Source organism: Aspergillus neoniger (genome assembly GCF_003184625.1).
Source record: "Aspergillus neoniger CBS 115656 unplaced genomic scaffold BO87scaffold_14, whole genome shotgun sequence".
Taxonomy (NCBI): domain Eukaryota; kingdom Fungi; phylum Ascomycota; class Eurotiomycetes; order Eurotiales; family Aspergillaceae; genus Aspergillus; species Aspergillus neoniger.
Genome location: NW_020291142.1, coordinates 560977 through 575600, shown reverse-complemented (window position 1 = coordinate 575600; position 14624 = coordinate 560977). Strand labels below are relative to the sequence as shown.

Sequence of the window (14624 nt, the reverse complement as noted above, 5' to 3'; positions counted from 1 at the left end):
TGCAATCCACACAATACACCTCACTGAAGCGGCGTGGCCGCTAGTAGGGGCGTCGAGCTGCGCTTACTGTGGTATTGAAAGAGATAAATAGAGGAATGTTGGACGCATAGAAAGTACACATCATTCAACAACACAGGACATTCCCCCTTCCGCTCCCCTCTCCTCTCTAATTGTTACATTCCAATTCCATTAAATTCAAAATGACTATCACCAGCCCAACTCCGACTAGCTTCCGGCGCATCAGTGCCAAAGCCCCGGTGGAGGAGATCCTGAAGATGTTCCGTGAGGATGGTGGGCTCGTGGTGGAAGGCTTCTTCACCCAGGAGCAGATTGCCAAAATGAACCGCGAGATCGACCCCCATCTGGCCAAGATTACCTGTGGAACTCACCGCAAGGTCGACGAGGAGGCCTGGATTACCGAGTTTCATGGGGAGAACACCCGCCGCCTCAGTAATCTGCCCACCCTCAGCAAGACCTTCCGTGACGAGGTACTCAACTACGACCTCCTCCACCAGATCTGCGAGGCTGTCTTCCGTAAGGAGTCAGGTGATTACTGGATGTGCACTGCACAGGTTATCGAGATTGGTCCACACAGCAAGGCCCAGCAATTGCACCGCGACACTGCAGAGTTCCCTGGGTTGACCAAGTTGGGTCCCCGAATGGATGAGATCCAAATTAGTTTCTTCACGGCGTTGACCGACTTTACCGCGGAAAATGGTGCAACCCGGGGTATTCCTAAGAGCCACTTGTGGGAAGACTACGAAGATTGGGGCCGCGACGAAGATGCAGTGCCTGCTGTCATGAAGGCAGGAGATGTGTTCTTCTTCACTGGCCGACTGTGTCACGGCGGTGGCGAGAACCGTACCGAAGACTTCTGGCGCCGCGGGATCTCGCTTTGCTTCCAGGCAAGCTATCTCACACCCGAGGAGTGCTACCCCCTGATTATGCCGCGGGAGGTTGTCGAAAGTATGACACCGTTGGCGCAGAAAATGTGCGCTTGGCGCTCGCAGTATCCGACTTTGGGCGGAGGGTTGTGGCAACATAACTACACCGAGGTGGCTGACGCAATTGAGCTGAAAGCAAACCAGCCACTAAAGCAGTGAGACAAAGTAAAAACAGGCGGCGGAAATGCAGAGTAGCTGCAGGTGACCACAGGTGCGGAATGGAAAGCGATCGGAGTGCAAGGGGGCTTGCATTTCGGGATCTGGCCCTGACCGCTATCTTGATATGCTTTATCCAGCTAGTAGTCATTGCTCTGTCAAATGATAGAAAGCTACCACCAATTTCCGTGCTACCTTCCTCTAATATATTTTAGGTCGTGGTGAGATATGCTATGTAGTCAGTAGTAGAGACACTCTTGTCAAAGATAAACATAGTAGGCCTGCCCGCCAACTTCCTCATACTTATCTTCTCATAACGGCGCTTCTTTCAGCTGTTCGATAGGATCCCCTGCACTCAGTATCTGTCCTCACACTTATACCAACAAGCAATATGGTTGGCATCCAAGAACCCCCGCCAGACTATGATATGATCATTGTGGGGGCCGGCTTTGCCGGCGTCACCTTGCTCTACCATCTTCGCAAACAGGGTCATCGTTGCCGGGTGTTGGAGGCCGGGTCAGATCTGGGAGGAACCTGGTTCTGGAACCGCTATCCTGGGGCACGCGTCGACACAGAGGCTCCGTTTTACGGATTGTCTATCCCCGAGATCTGGGAGAGCTGGCAGTGGAGTGAGAAGTTCCCCTCTCAGCCAGAACTCCGACGATACTTCGCCCATCTGGACAAGATGCTCGGGCTAAAGCAGGACATTGACTTTCACACGCGGGTCACGCATGGGCAATTTCGCGAAGGCAGCTGGCATATCACGATAGCGAACGGCCGCCACCTCACCAGTCGATTCCTGATCGCCTGCCCCGGTCCCGGCACCGTGCCACACATCCCGTCGTTTCCGGGGCTCGAGTCCTTCCAGGGCACAGTGACGCACTCATATGAGTGGCCAGAGGAAGGCATCGAGCTGGCCGGCAAACGTGCCGCGGTGATTGGCACAGGGGCGTCAGGCGTGCAAATCGTGCAGGACTGGGCCAAACGCGCACAGCACCTGACCGTCTTTCAACGGACTCCAAACACCGCGCTCCCCATGCAGGCTGAGGGCTGGATGCCCGACACAACCCTCACACACGCCGCCTTCTGCAACTACCGCAATACACACTTCAGTGGTGTCAACTATCAGTTCACTCCGATCAACACCTTTGATGTCGCTGACCCGGCCGCACGGAAGGCCTTCCGGGAGTCGCTGTGGCAGCGCGGCGGGTTTCCCTACGTCTACGCAAATTACCAAGACGTGATGATTAACCCGGCCGCTAACCGCGAGATGTACGACTTTTGGGCGTCCAAGACTCGTGCCCGCATCATCGATCCTCGCAAGCGCGATCTCCTCGCCCCCCTGGAGCCCCTGCACCCCATGGGCGCCAAACGTCCGACCGTCGAGTTGGACTACTACGACCAGTTCAACCGGCCAAACGTCGACCTGGTCGATCTCCGCTCAACCACCATCCACTCATTCGAACCCAAGGGCCTCACCACTACCGATGGTCGCTTCTTCCCCCTGGACGTCGTCGCTCTTGCTACCGGCTTTGACATGATCACCGGCGGTCTCACCCACATGGGGCTTCAGAGCGTCGACGGGGACTCCCTCTACGACCAGTGGCGGGGTGATCGAGGCGTGAAGACCTACCTTGGGATGTCCATTCACGGCTATCCCAACATGTTCTTCCTGGCGGGGCCGCAAGGTCCCTTGTCCTTCTCGAGTGGGCCCATCGGCATTGAAGTGCAGTGCCAGCTCATCTGCGATGCCATCCAGTCGCTGCATGTCGGGGGACACACTATTTTTGAGCCCACAGCTCCCGCGCAGGAAGCTTGGAGTCAACGGGTCAAGGCGATGTTCGATGAAACCTTGTTCCTTCAGTCCCCGGATTCGTGGTTCTTGGGTGGGAACATTCCGGGCAAGAAACGGGAGTTGTTGACTTATGCGGCCGGGTTGCCGCAGTATCAGAAAGATTGCCAGAAGGCCTTTGGTACGTGGGAAGGGTTTGTGCGGAAATAGAATTGTTGAGAGTTAGGACGCATGATGCTGTGTTGCTCTGGGGAGTGATTCTTGGCGCGCTTTTCCTCCTTGGCAATGTAATTCTGCGTTTTGCAACTCGGAATCTTCACTGGATTCAATATAGTTTGAAGAGAAATCCAACAATATCCGGGAAATGAACATCTGCTATTCACACCAAACACACTCCAATGGCTCGTAGTAATGTGTAAAACACTTTATGATCTTCGTATTACCCTTTCATAAACTTAACCTCTCCGCCGAAACCCACCAGTAATCTCCGTTCCAGCCGCCCCAGTTCTCCCCAGATACCCAATTTCTTTCAAGTAGCGCACATTGAGGGTTACAGCCCGCGCCATGTCCTCCTCTACCTCCTCCCACCTCTCCCCAGGCCCCCATGCAGATGTAGGAGGCATGGGACTACTCAGCAGCTGGGTCCCCATGGTCTCAATGACATGCATAACCGGCCAACAAGGATGGGCCTCCCCAACCGCAGCTATCGACTCACTCAGCCGTGAAATCCAGGCCGCATACGTGACACTTTTCCTCAAAGGCCTTGTCTTTTGTGCCCCATCCTCTTCCAAGCCGGCGTTCACCGCATCCCAGAATGTGCCCACCCGCAGCCCGCTAAGTATCATCTTTCTTGTCTGTAATCCTCCAGTGGCCGCGGCAGTAGTCCTAGTATCCACCGGCGGGGAAGATCCAAGCAAACCACTCACTGCCGCGTCCGCGACAGCATCAGCAGTCGAGACGTAAATCCAAGCCCGCTGGGGCTCAGGCTCCGGATAGTATTCGCTGATCAGGACGCACGCACTCACTAGACGCCAGAGCAAGTCATCGAGGTTAGCAGCGTACCGGTGGCTGCGAGCTCCGCCGATAATGAGAGCAGGATTCAGAATGCCTAGTTTAGAACGAGGAATCGTCGTTGGTTGCTGCGCCGCCGTCCACGCCACGATCTGCTCGGCGATCAATTTGCTCTGCCCATACCCATTCGTCTCCCGAAGTTTATGGCGCAGCGTCGCGGGTTCGAACACTACCCGCGGATCGGCGGGATCCCATTGCGCGCCGCCGGAGATGTATTCCAAGTGCGTGATGTGCGGGTTGGAGGCGACGCACGCGACGAGCTGCGCGGTGGCGTGGACGTTAGCGGCACGTAGCTCGGCGTAGCTGCGGTGCCAATGCACGAGAGCGCCGTTGTGAATAATCGCGGTGATTGGAGGAGGTACTGCTGCGTCCTCAGACGCACCCTGACTGCTCCATGTTCCTGCTAGCTGGTTCCACGACGCATCGGAAAGTCCAAGGTGCGGTCGAGAGAGATCGCCAGGCCAGATTTGCACCTTTGGAGCGTGCATCGCCTCGTCCCACCAACCGGCTGTAATGGCTGCGGCTTGGACGCGCTCGAGACCGGTGGCCGAATCGGGACTGCGGACCAGGAGGTAGACGGTTTGTACGCGTGGATCGGTCACTAGTTGGTGAAGGATGGCGGTTCCCACGTAGCCGGTGGAACCTGTCAAGAAAACATGGTGCTTGGTGGATGGGGGAGATTGCGGCGGGTGAGAAGGGGAGGCAAGCGTTAGTGGTGGGTGTGGAATTCCGCTCTGGAGATCCGCCAGCATTAGGTCGAGCTCGTCCTGGTCCTGTGCGGCATCGCTTTCTGGTGCGTCCTCGCCACTATTCGGGCCACGCTGCAGTTGACGCACCTCGTGAGCGAGTTCGGTGAGCACCATCGCGCGTGGGATGCGACTGAGCGGCAGCCGGACGCCGAAGGTGTGGTTGATAGCGCGCACAAATGAGACCATGCGGATGGAGTCCAGTCCTGCGGCGACTGGGGCAACATCAGGTGGATTATCTGAGTCCCATCCAGATGCGAGGGTAGGTAACGAGGGAGCAAGCAATTGGCTTAGCTTTTGGGCTACAGTGTCCGAGGCCGGGATGGTGGCTGTCGGCGTACTTGTGCGCCAGGATGACAAGTTTGGTTGCTGTTCCACCCACTGCTGGAGGCCCTTGCGATCTGTCTTACCGGCCAAGGAGAGTGGGATTAGGTTGACAAGCAGACAGATGGCTGGAACCATGTATGCGGGCAGGAGGGCGGCGAGATGTTGTTGGAGCGAGCTATGGAGATCGGGCCGATCCTGGAGTTGCAGCCCTAGGTCATTACGAGGACCGGAACCGCACTGGGCTACCAGCACCAGCTCGGAGCACCCATTGGTTTTGATGACCATCGCGACCGCGGCCTCCACCCCTTCGTGCTTCCGTGCGGTCGCTTCAATCTCCCCGAGCTCGATCCGTTGCCCGTTCAGCTTGACCTGATGGTCCTTCCGACCGACGAAGATCACGGACCCATCTGGCGCGAAGCGCGCCAAATCTCCGGTCAAATAGACACGCGAGGCCCAGCTGGGGTGATGAGAAAGCGATGACGAATGGCTGTCTTTCCATGGGGCAGATTCCAAGAATGCCTTGGCCTGTGCATCGGGATTATTGAGATACCCTCGAGTCACGATCGGGCCCTGGATGGCCAGTTCGCCCACAAGCCCCAGTGCTACCAGCTGGTGCGGGTCATTCGGCTTCACGATCGCCATGCGACAACCGACAGGGATACCAAAGTTGAGCGGATTGGCAGCGACATGAAGCGGTGGGGTCAGTGCAGCAGTTACACAGCATTCACTCGGCCCGTAGCTGTTGTGAAACGCGAGCGGAGAGGAGCTGTGGCTGCTCGTCCAGCGTGCTAACTGAGCGGCAGTGACAGTCTCTCCGCCCAGGCGCAACTCCTTCAGCGTTGGAACCTCCGCTGGGTCCAAAAGATTGGCTACTGAGGGCGTAATATCAATCACATCTACCTGAAATCGGCTGATCACGGCAGCCAGATCCGTGAGGACCTCGTCTTCACGTGGGATACACACCACCCCACCCACTAGCAGCGGCCCTAACATGTCCGCGATTGAGGGATCAAAGCTGTAGGTGGCCACCTGCAGCATGCGCCGACCACGTTGGAACATCCCCTGTTGGGCCTGAGCCTCGAATGCGGTGGCTACCTGACGGTGCTCGGCTACCACTGCCTTCGGAATGCCCGTCGTCCCTGATGTGAACACAGCATACGCGGCGTTTTCGGCGGTGGCTCCAGATGGGAGGTGAAGGGGGAGAGGATGGGTAGTGGATCGTCGTAGCAGATCAGCACGTCGTTCTGGATCCAGACACAAGACCCGATCTGCGAGGTCCATCACTTTGCCTTTCAGCTGTTGCGAGCAGATGACGAGGGGCGCATTCACCACGGAAATCATGGTCTGCATGCGTGCCACCGGCAGGCCACTGTCTAAGAGCACAAAGGCTCCCCCGGCTTGCAAGACAGCAATAATACTGATCACTGACCAAACGGACTTCTCGTGCGCGATAGGTATCAGCACCTCCGGGCCGACGCCCGCCGCCTGCAGTTGCTGGGCGAGATGGCGAGAGACTGCCAGAAGCTGCTGATAGGTTAGCTCCGCATCCCATGCCACAACAGCTGGGCTGTCGTTCCACTGTCCGGCAGAGGCATTCTGCTCGATGCGGGTGTGCAGGCATTCTGTGACCAAGGAGATAGGAGTAGCATGCCATTGCTGCATAGTGGTGGCGTCGGAGGAGGTCCAGAGCTGGAGCTCCGAGAGGAGAGAGTATTGGTTGGCCGGTTGGACAATCCAGTTGAGGACGTGAATGAACCGTGCGAGCAGTTGCTCCGCCTCCCAACGACTCATGCAGGACTCGGTGTATGTGAGCGAGTGGCGGATAGCGCCGGAAGCGAGGAAGCACTCAAGGGACAAGGGGTAGTCCATGTAATCGTCGCGTCGCTCGCCCAAGACCTCTCGAATAGGGCTACTGCTATTTTTTGGTTCGTCATCCGGCTGGACGACGAGGAGACTCTGGAAGCGCGTGGCCTGGGCGGGGCCAGATTCGCCCAGGGAGGCGATGTGCGCCAGTCCCACATGTTCGTGAGGTAGGCAATCGCCATGTTGCTCTTGAGCAGATGCCAGACACGCCGCAACGGTGGTGGAGCTTTCATCCACTTGTAGACGAAATGGAAAAGTGGCAATAGTTGGTCCAATTATGCTAGCGATGTCGGCACCAGAAACTTCTTCCGCCGTGCGTCCGTTGCTAACCACGCCAAATACCACATCTGATGTTTCGTTGTACCGCGCCAGGACAAGACCCCATGCTGTCTGGATTGCGGTGGCGGCCGTGAACCCCAGATGTTGCTGCTCACGGCCCCAGAGAGACGTGCCGGAAACATGTGCCTGGACCGTCGATTCACCTAGAGACACGGCCCGAGGGAAAGGCTGACCCTCGAATCCGTGGAGATACTGTCGCCAAAATTTCGTGGACGAGCGGGGATTCTTCTGCGCGAGATGACTCGCAAACGCAGAAAACGGGGGATGGATGATTTGGGCACTTGAGAGATCGCGGTACGCTTCCACTACGGCGTCCAGAATCAGTCGTTGCGACCACGCATCGTAGATAGCATGATGAACATGCCAGCGCAGGCGTCCAGGCTCAACCCAGTAGTAAATGAGAGGCTTGCCAAAGGGGGACCTTCTGCTGGGTCTCATGGTCTTCTCAGGCTTCGTGGCCACCGCCTGAGAATGCAACACTGCCATATAGCAGTTCCCATCAGGAAGCTGAATGATGCGACTGCGGAGGATCTCGTTGGCCTCGACAACCCTGGCCCACGCAGCCTCTACCTGCGCCACGGACCAGTCCGGCGGAATTTCAAAGGTTTGCTCCGCCCAATATAAGCCCGGTTGTTGTGCGGTCAACACCATGAGACCCGTCTGCATTGGGGTGCACGGAACGAGATGGGCCACTGCTGACTCGACGACCTCACATTGCTGTACAGCCTGCGATAACACCTCATTCTGCTGAGAGGAAGAAATGTGAATGAAACGACTGGGGTGCGAGGAGGCCGGGTGGGCAGGCTCTTCTTGTTGCACTGGTTGGAGCGGTTGTGTGGCCGCTGCCCGGACCAGGTCGGACAATCGTGGATGGCGGATCATCAGATGGACTGTTAGGGGTATTCTGGCCTGTTGAGCCAGTCGCGCTACTTTCAGCGCATCGATAGAATCGCCCCCCAAGGCAAAGAAGTTCGAGTCGGATTCCACATCTTCCTCCTCTAAATCCAGTATCTGACACCAAAGCTCTTTAATCACATCCTGGCTTGGTGCCAAATTCGCAAGAGGCTCACCGATGCTCCCCATACTCGGTTGCTAGATGATCATTATAGGTATGATACTATGAGAGGGGGATTAACGGCGGCAGTCGAAAGCCGAGGTTAAGTTGTTCTTTTGAAGAAAAACGTTGTGAGGGTGTGATCCACTCAAACGGGACATGTACATATATATGGACAGATTGATCGGCACGTAAATGAAGGAAGGGGGCAGCCATACATTCTGTTCAGGCTGCAAATCAGAAATTCCTCTAATTAAATTCCCTCCCCCCTCAGGCTTTAGTATACTATCTCGATTTTTGTTACGTCTCTTGAAAATCAAGACTAAATGCCCATCAGTATGCCCGACTGAAATTGCTGATAGTGGATGCGATTCACAACTAAGTTACTTTGCGTTCGATGAATACTACCCAGCTAATTTAGACAGAAAATCCATGTCAGACGCTAACTATGAAAAGAGTGTCTACTTCTTGGGGCACCACCTGAGCCAGCCGTAAGCCCGCCGCCGAAATTAATCCTCTCAGCTCAGCCTCCGTCCAGACCCGAAATACCGCTGTGTCGATATTCCGCTCGAGGAGCGTGTCATGACCTTTCCAAACCTCAATATGCCGCACAACGCGCCACACGTTCCCCTGGACCCCGTTTTCCGTGACCTTCTCACGATACACCACGCCTGGAAACCCGACACTAGAATGCTCACTGGGCGGCAGCGGATCGGTGATGTCCTTGTCCAGACCGCGCTCTGGGTCGACAAGAAGCTTGTTCACCACGGAGATTTGGGCTTGCCCGGTCCCGGGGGTGAGGACTCTAGCCACCTCAGCCAGGAATCTCTCCGGCTGACCCGGGAGATAGAAGTGCGAGATACTGCCGAATCCGATGGTGAGGAGGTCGACGGTCCTCTTCTGCATTGAATGCTGTTGGTGGAAGATGGGTAGGGCAGACATTTCCAGCGCAGACCCTAGAAGCCAAGTGATGCGCGCACATCCGGTCTCGACCGCCAGAGTGGCGTTGATCGCCTCCGCCCTTGACAACATGTGCGGCTCGATATCTAGCCCGATAAACTCCACGTTGGCAAGGGAGACCCCGGGAGTGGCCGCTGCATGACGAGTCATCGCCTGGATGAGCCGGCCGGTGCCGGTGCCGACATCCAGTACGAGCAGTGGGGAGGCGGTTTGGGGAGAGGCGATCATCTGAAGGAGGGAATTTTCATTGTAAGCGGTGTCATTGCGTTTTCCGGTCCAGATGTCGTAGTATTCCGCGAGATAGGCGGAGTTGTAGCAGGTGCTTTCCCGCTCGGTGGAACCCATTCTGGGAAAGGCAAATAGGGAGAAAATGGCGCAGAGACGGTCAAAGGAACAATATGAGAGGAACTTAACTGTGAGATGGCAAGCAATACATTCAAAGAATCCAATGCAGAGCCTCGAGAACAAATAACTATACAGGTGGGGCGTATCTGCTGCAGGCGATCGGCCTAATTCATGCACCACCCTAGGGTTGGGGGTGGGGCGGAATTTGAGTTGTGGTTGCCCTAACAAATCCGGAAGGTCTGCAAAAACATATCACAATTCACTCGCAGGATGCAAGGGCTGTTGTGATGCAGGGAGTCACATTGCCCTCTTGTATCTAAGATTTACATTGCATACAAATATGACCGAGCGCAAGTTACACAAACAATGGATCTTACATTTCTACGCGCTGACGTATGTTCGGAGATACAGTCGCGGGTCTTAGGGCATATCTTAAACCCAGATCCTCTCGGTACAGACTTCCTCCTTTCATCAAACCTCAGTTTCATTTAGCAACAAGAGCGACCATGACTATCTTGAACCTGCCCCCTACTGTCTCCCTTGCTGGTAAAGCAGCCATTGTGACTGGTAGTTCCCGCGGCATTGGAGCTGGTATTGCCATCGAACTCGCCCAGCGTGGCGCCAAGGTTGCTATTGTCTACCATGCGGACAAAAGCACCCCGGCAGCCCAGAAAGTGGCAAATGAGATTACCACACTCGGTGGTGTTGCGTCCTTGGTGCAGGTCGATCTGTCGACATTGGACGCCGGCCGTCGTGTGATCGAAAAGGCGCTACAGGGACTGCAGGTCTCACGCATCGATATCCTCGTCAACAACGCAGCAGCATATCCCCCCTTTCTTCCAGTTGCAGAACTCGACGGAGCATTGTTCGAACAGTAAGGGGCCGTTGTAATGTTTTGAAGCTTAAAATGAAAGTCAGTATAGTCTGATGTACATTTATCTCGTCTAGTGAATTCATGGTGAATGTTCGTGCTCCACATTTGCTGGTGCAAGCCCTGCTCCCTCACATTGCAGAAAAGGACGGCCGTGTGATCAACATGTGAGTTCCGCCATTCTCTCCTGCTTATCCAGCCTGCTAAGCGCTTGTAGATCGTCCGCCCTTTCTCGCATGGGTGCTAGCAACCTTTCTCTCTTTGCGGCCACCAAGGCGGCGTTGGAATGCTTGGGCCGTCAGTGGGCGCACGAGCTGGCCTGCCCACACAAGATGACGGTCAACAATGTCGCACTAGGCGAGATTGACACCGCCATAGAAGGTGGGGAAATCCCTGACGAGTTTCGGGATGCGCAGATCGAAGGGCCCAGCGCAGCCAAACGTCATGGCACCATTCAAGAGGTGGCAAACGTCGTCGCGTTTCTGGCTAGCCCGGGAGCAAGCTGGATCAATGGAAATACGGTCTCCGTGAGTGGAGGTCATCTTTACATTTAGGAGACAGCTAGATAGTAGCAGTTATTTCTGGATCGTCCAGGAAGCCGTTTGGAAGCAAATGCCATTTCATTCATTATCCTGTTTACCTCTTCTTCTCAAAAGCTTAGTTACATTAAGGGTGACATCCAGTTAGGAAGATTCAACCAAGTTTAGCTTAGGAAATGAAAATAAGAAGCAATGATGATAATTCCATGCCGGCGCATTTAGGTCTCTGGGACCAGGAGTAGAACTGGATTCTGCGATATAGTCACTCAGTCATACTCGAATCTAAGTGCTTTCGGAAACATCAATTGAAGTATACATGTGTCCTTTAGTTTCGCTTATTCACTTTTCCGGTGCAGAAGAGTAATCATATATATAGAGATAGCGATTACTACGTGATACTGAACAGCTTACAGAACGAATCTTGAAGGATATTTCATTTCATTCCTAATTTCCTATGCTGTTGACCTTTCCTGCTCGCGAGCACGAAGCACATGACGCTGTACCTTCCCCGTTACCGTTCGAGGCAAGTCGGCCCTTGAGAGGAACTCGATAACCCGTGGACACTTGTAGGGTGCGCTATGATCGAGGCAATGCTGCCGGAGTTCCACCTTGAGCTTGCGCAATGGATGCTGCTCGTACTCCTTGTTCAGCACTACATACGCCTTGATGATCGAGCCCCGCTCTTCATTTGGAATGCCGATGACCGCCGATTCGAGAACCCCGGGATGCATCTGTAAAACGGCTTCCACTTCGCTAGGTCCTATGCGATACCCGGATGAATTGATAATATCGTCCGTTCGCGCCTTGAACCAGAAATAACCGTCCGCATCCTGGTACGCCCGATCTCCAGTTAAGTAATACTCCATACCCTTCGCGTTACGAACCACGGGTCGCGTCACAACCCCCTGGTCGTCGACGTAGCCATTGAAGACATCATAGATGGAGTCTGCGCAAGCAGACAAGCACACCCCAAGAGCACCTTCCTCTCCAATGGAGGCTGGTTCCGCCGTCTCTCCTAAGACCTCCAGCGGAACCCCGGGTAGAGGTCGACCCATCGACCCCGGTCGTTGATCATTGGTGGATTCCGTGCAGAGGAAGACTGTCTCGGTTAAACCGTACCCATTGAGTATGGTAGCACCCCGAGTGACCTGTCGCCAGGCCTCAATAACAGACCCCTCAATTGCCTCTCCAGCACTAATGCAGACTTTGAGAGATCGAGGCGGGTGGGTGGCCGCAAATTGCCGACTCCCGGACGTGACGAGCTGCCTGTAGGCTGTCGGAGTGGCACAGAAGCTGGTGACCGGATACTCGTGCAAGATCCTTAGCGTTTGGATGGGATCAAAGGCTAGTCCCGGTGTTTCATCCACGAGCAACGCAGCGCCGTGGTTCCAGGCAGCGAATACCGCCCACGATCCTTTGACCCAGCCCACTTCGGAAAGGCTCCAGAAGAGACTATGCGGATGGAGTTGACACCAGTGCTCTCCGGCAATTCGACTGCTAAAAGCTAGAGAGATCTGGCTATGCTGGACTAGCTTTGGCTGTCCGGTTGACCCTGAAGTAAAATAAAGGACGCAAGGCGAGCTTCCCTCCGAATCGACGGTGATGTCTGCGCGATTCGCTTGGCCCATGGAAACCAGGGCTGGATACCCAAGTGCTTCGGGGACCTTTTCATCGGACCCTACCTGGATCAAATGTTGGAGTGTAGGAAGATATGACCGGACGGACAAGACCTTCTGGATCTGAGGTAGGTCGCCGATGAAGGCTTTGGCGCCGACTTTCTGAATGCGATACTCGAGATCGGAAGCAGAGAGTGCGCCGGCCACGGGGCAGACCAGAATCCCACTGCGAATCGTAGCACAAAGGATTTCATACCATTCCTGGCAACGTGTGGCCGAGACGACAATGGTATCTCCCTGTTGGACTCCTAGCGCGTACAACGCGGTGGCAACGTGGATGGAGCGCTCACTAAGCTCACGATACGAGACATCGCGGCGCTCTCCCTTCGTTACTAGGACGAGAGCGGAGGAGTCGGCTCTCTGCTGACTCCAGCGATCGATGACTTCTCGGGCGAAGTTGAATAAAGTAGGTTTGGGGCCAGGCTGAATTCGGGTCATCTTGCTACCAATTTGAGAATTTAGTAAGAAAGGTGAGCAGCGTAGTAGCAAAGGCCGATGTATCGATTTATGGATGGATCCCCCTTTTGTTCTCGAAGTGCGTCGCCGCGAAGCCCTGATCTACATTACCGCTACCAAGCAAATATAATGCGCTCTCCTTTTTAACATCACCCCTTGTTCCCCTTACGTTGACAAGTTATCATTGAACCTACCGTGGCCCAGCAAACAGAATCCGTCCACTATAGACTTATTCTGCATAGGCATACTGAAGGTGTCGCCGAGGAGAGTTTCCTGTCTACAAGCTACGGGCTCTCATACAGCCAACGAGTACGTAGATCATGATGCAAACCGGGACCCTTGCGCAAGGCGCGATGGAATCTTCATAAACAATTGCGCCCAGCATATGACACGGGGCTCCATAAAAGGGTGTTGTTGTCAACTCTAAGAAGCATCTCAGACACCATCACACCACCGCTTCCAACAATCATCATCATGCGTTTTTTATGTCTGCACGGCATCGGCACCGGAAATGCCATACTGGAGGCCCAGCTATACATGATCAAACGTCAGCTGCCAGGCCATGAGTTTGTCTTTTTCCAGGGGGAGCTGGAAACTCCACCCGCGCCAGGTAGAATGCTCTTTTCACAGCAATTAGGTTTTGTGTAGGCGAGGGTAAGACTGACCGTCGCGACAAACTAGGAGTCGACAAGTTCTTTCCGGGGCCTTACTACTCTTACTTCACCGTTCCCTCTCCGGACACCGTGCTAGAAGCGGTCAACCGCTTGGAGCAATTCATCGACCTCCACGGCCCGTTCGATGGGATTCTAGGATTCTCCCAGGGGGCCGCCCTGGCCGCTTCCTACCTTCTCTACGACGCCAACCGGCCATATCCTCATGCCGAGTTCAGATGTGCGGTGTTCTTCTGCGCAATCCAATGTTGGGATCTCGAAAGCCCCGGGTTTACGCTGGATAAGGAGGGACACTGCCGTACTATTGCAGAGGAAGGGAAATCCTCCGAGGTTCTCGGCAAGACGGACAATATTACGAGCCTTTTTGGCGCCGCTGACCATCCCCTGCTTTGTCGGCAATGGAATGCAGCCACACCGCTACTGTGGCCGTACGGGAAGGCTCCCATGAGTTTGGATCCACTGGCCCAGATCTCGCTCCCGTCACTGCATATTGTCGGCGCCAAAGACCCTTATCGGGCCGACGCACTTGCCTTGCAAACACACTGCGCCACAGGTAAGGCCCAGATGGTGGAGACGGCGGCCGGACATGAGATCCCTCGTGATCCCGTTCTGGTACGCAAGGTTGCTCAATTCCTTCACACAGCCCCCTGTTCAGCCCAGAAATGAGAATCCCGAGCGCATGGAGCTGGCTTAAACTTTATCGGACTGATCTGCAGCTGAGCAGGGCGACATGGCTAGCTAGAACTGGTCTGCAAAAATGACTTTTTATCATGTTTCTATTACTTTTCTGTTCGTAAATGAGATAGATGGGTTC

The 14624-nt window shown here is 55.0% G+C and overlaps 6 protein-coding genes across 6 annotated transcripts; 4 read left to right on the top strand and 2 right to left on the bottom strand.

Annotated features, from left to right (window-relative positions):
- The first annotated feature begins 159 nt into the window (after positions 1–159).
- Positions 160–1175, top strand: BO87DRAFT_435436 (phytanoyl-CoA dioxygenase family protein). The gene has a single exon (XM_025627766.1). The coding sequence runs from the start codon at positions 201–203 to the stop codon at positions 1101–1103; it is 903 nt and encodes a 300-aa protein (XP_025480362.1). The 5' UTR covers positions 160–200; the 3' UTR covers positions 1104–1175.
- Positions 1176–1491: 316 nt separating this feature from the next.
- Positions 1492–3160, top strand: BO87DRAFT_358014 (flavin-containing monooxygenase; the record flags this gene model as incomplete). Its single annotated transcript, XM_025621440.1, has 1 exon — positions 1492–3160. The coding sequence occupies one exon, from the start codon at positions 1492–1494 to the stop codon at positions 3100–3102; it is 1611 nt and encodes a 536-aa protein (XP_025480361.1). The 3' UTR covers positions 3103–3160.
- A 187-nt stretch (positions 3161–3347) lies between these two features.
- On the bottom strand, positions 3348–9597 carry BO87DRAFT_358010 (uncharacterized protein; the record flags this gene model as incomplete). The annotated part of the gene is made up of 2 exons (XM_025621439.1): positions 3348–8303; positions 8833–9597. The coding sequence occupies 2 exons, from the start codon at positions 9595–9597 to the stop codon at positions 3348–3350; spliced, it is 5721 nt and encodes a 1906-aa protein (XP_025480360.1).
- Positions 9598–10103: 506 nt separating this feature from the next.
- On the top strand, positions 10104–11022 carry BO87DRAFT_435423 (SDR family NAD(P)-dependent oxidoreductase; the record flags this gene model as incomplete). The annotated part of the gene is made up of 3 exons (XM_025627765.1): positions 10104–10471; positions 10546–10635; positions 10686–11022. 3 exons carry the CDS (start codon positions 10104–10106, stop codon positions 11020–11022), a joined length of 795 nt encoding a protein of 264 aa, XP_025480359.1.
- A 437-nt stretch (positions 11023–11459) lies between these two features.
- On the bottom strand, positions 11460–13121 carry BO87DRAFT_386296 (acyl-CoA synthetase; the record flags this gene model as incomplete). The annotated part of the gene is made up of 1 exon (XM_025624753.1): positions 11460–13121. The coding sequence occupies one exon, from the start codon at positions 13119–13121 to the stop codon at positions 11460–11462; it is 1662 nt and encodes a 553-aa protein (XP_025480358.1).
- Positions 13122–13613: 492 nt separating this feature from the next.
- Positions 13614–14476, top strand: BO87DRAFT_425553 (uncharacterized protein; the record flags this gene model as incomplete). The annotated part of the gene is made up of 2 exons (XM_025627311.1): positions 13614–13749; positions 13821–14476. 2 exons carry the CDS (start codon positions 13614–13616, stop codon positions 14474–14476), a joined length of 792 nt encoding a protein of 263 aa, XP_025480357.1.
- Between the last annotated feature and the right edge of the window lie 148 nt (positions 14477–14624).

Excerpts from the sequence above, each read along its gene's own strand:
- BO87DRAFT_435436 (XM_025627766.1), top strand. The coding sequence starts at position 201 with ATGACTATCACCAGCCCAACTCCGACTAGCTTCCGGCGCATCAGTGCC.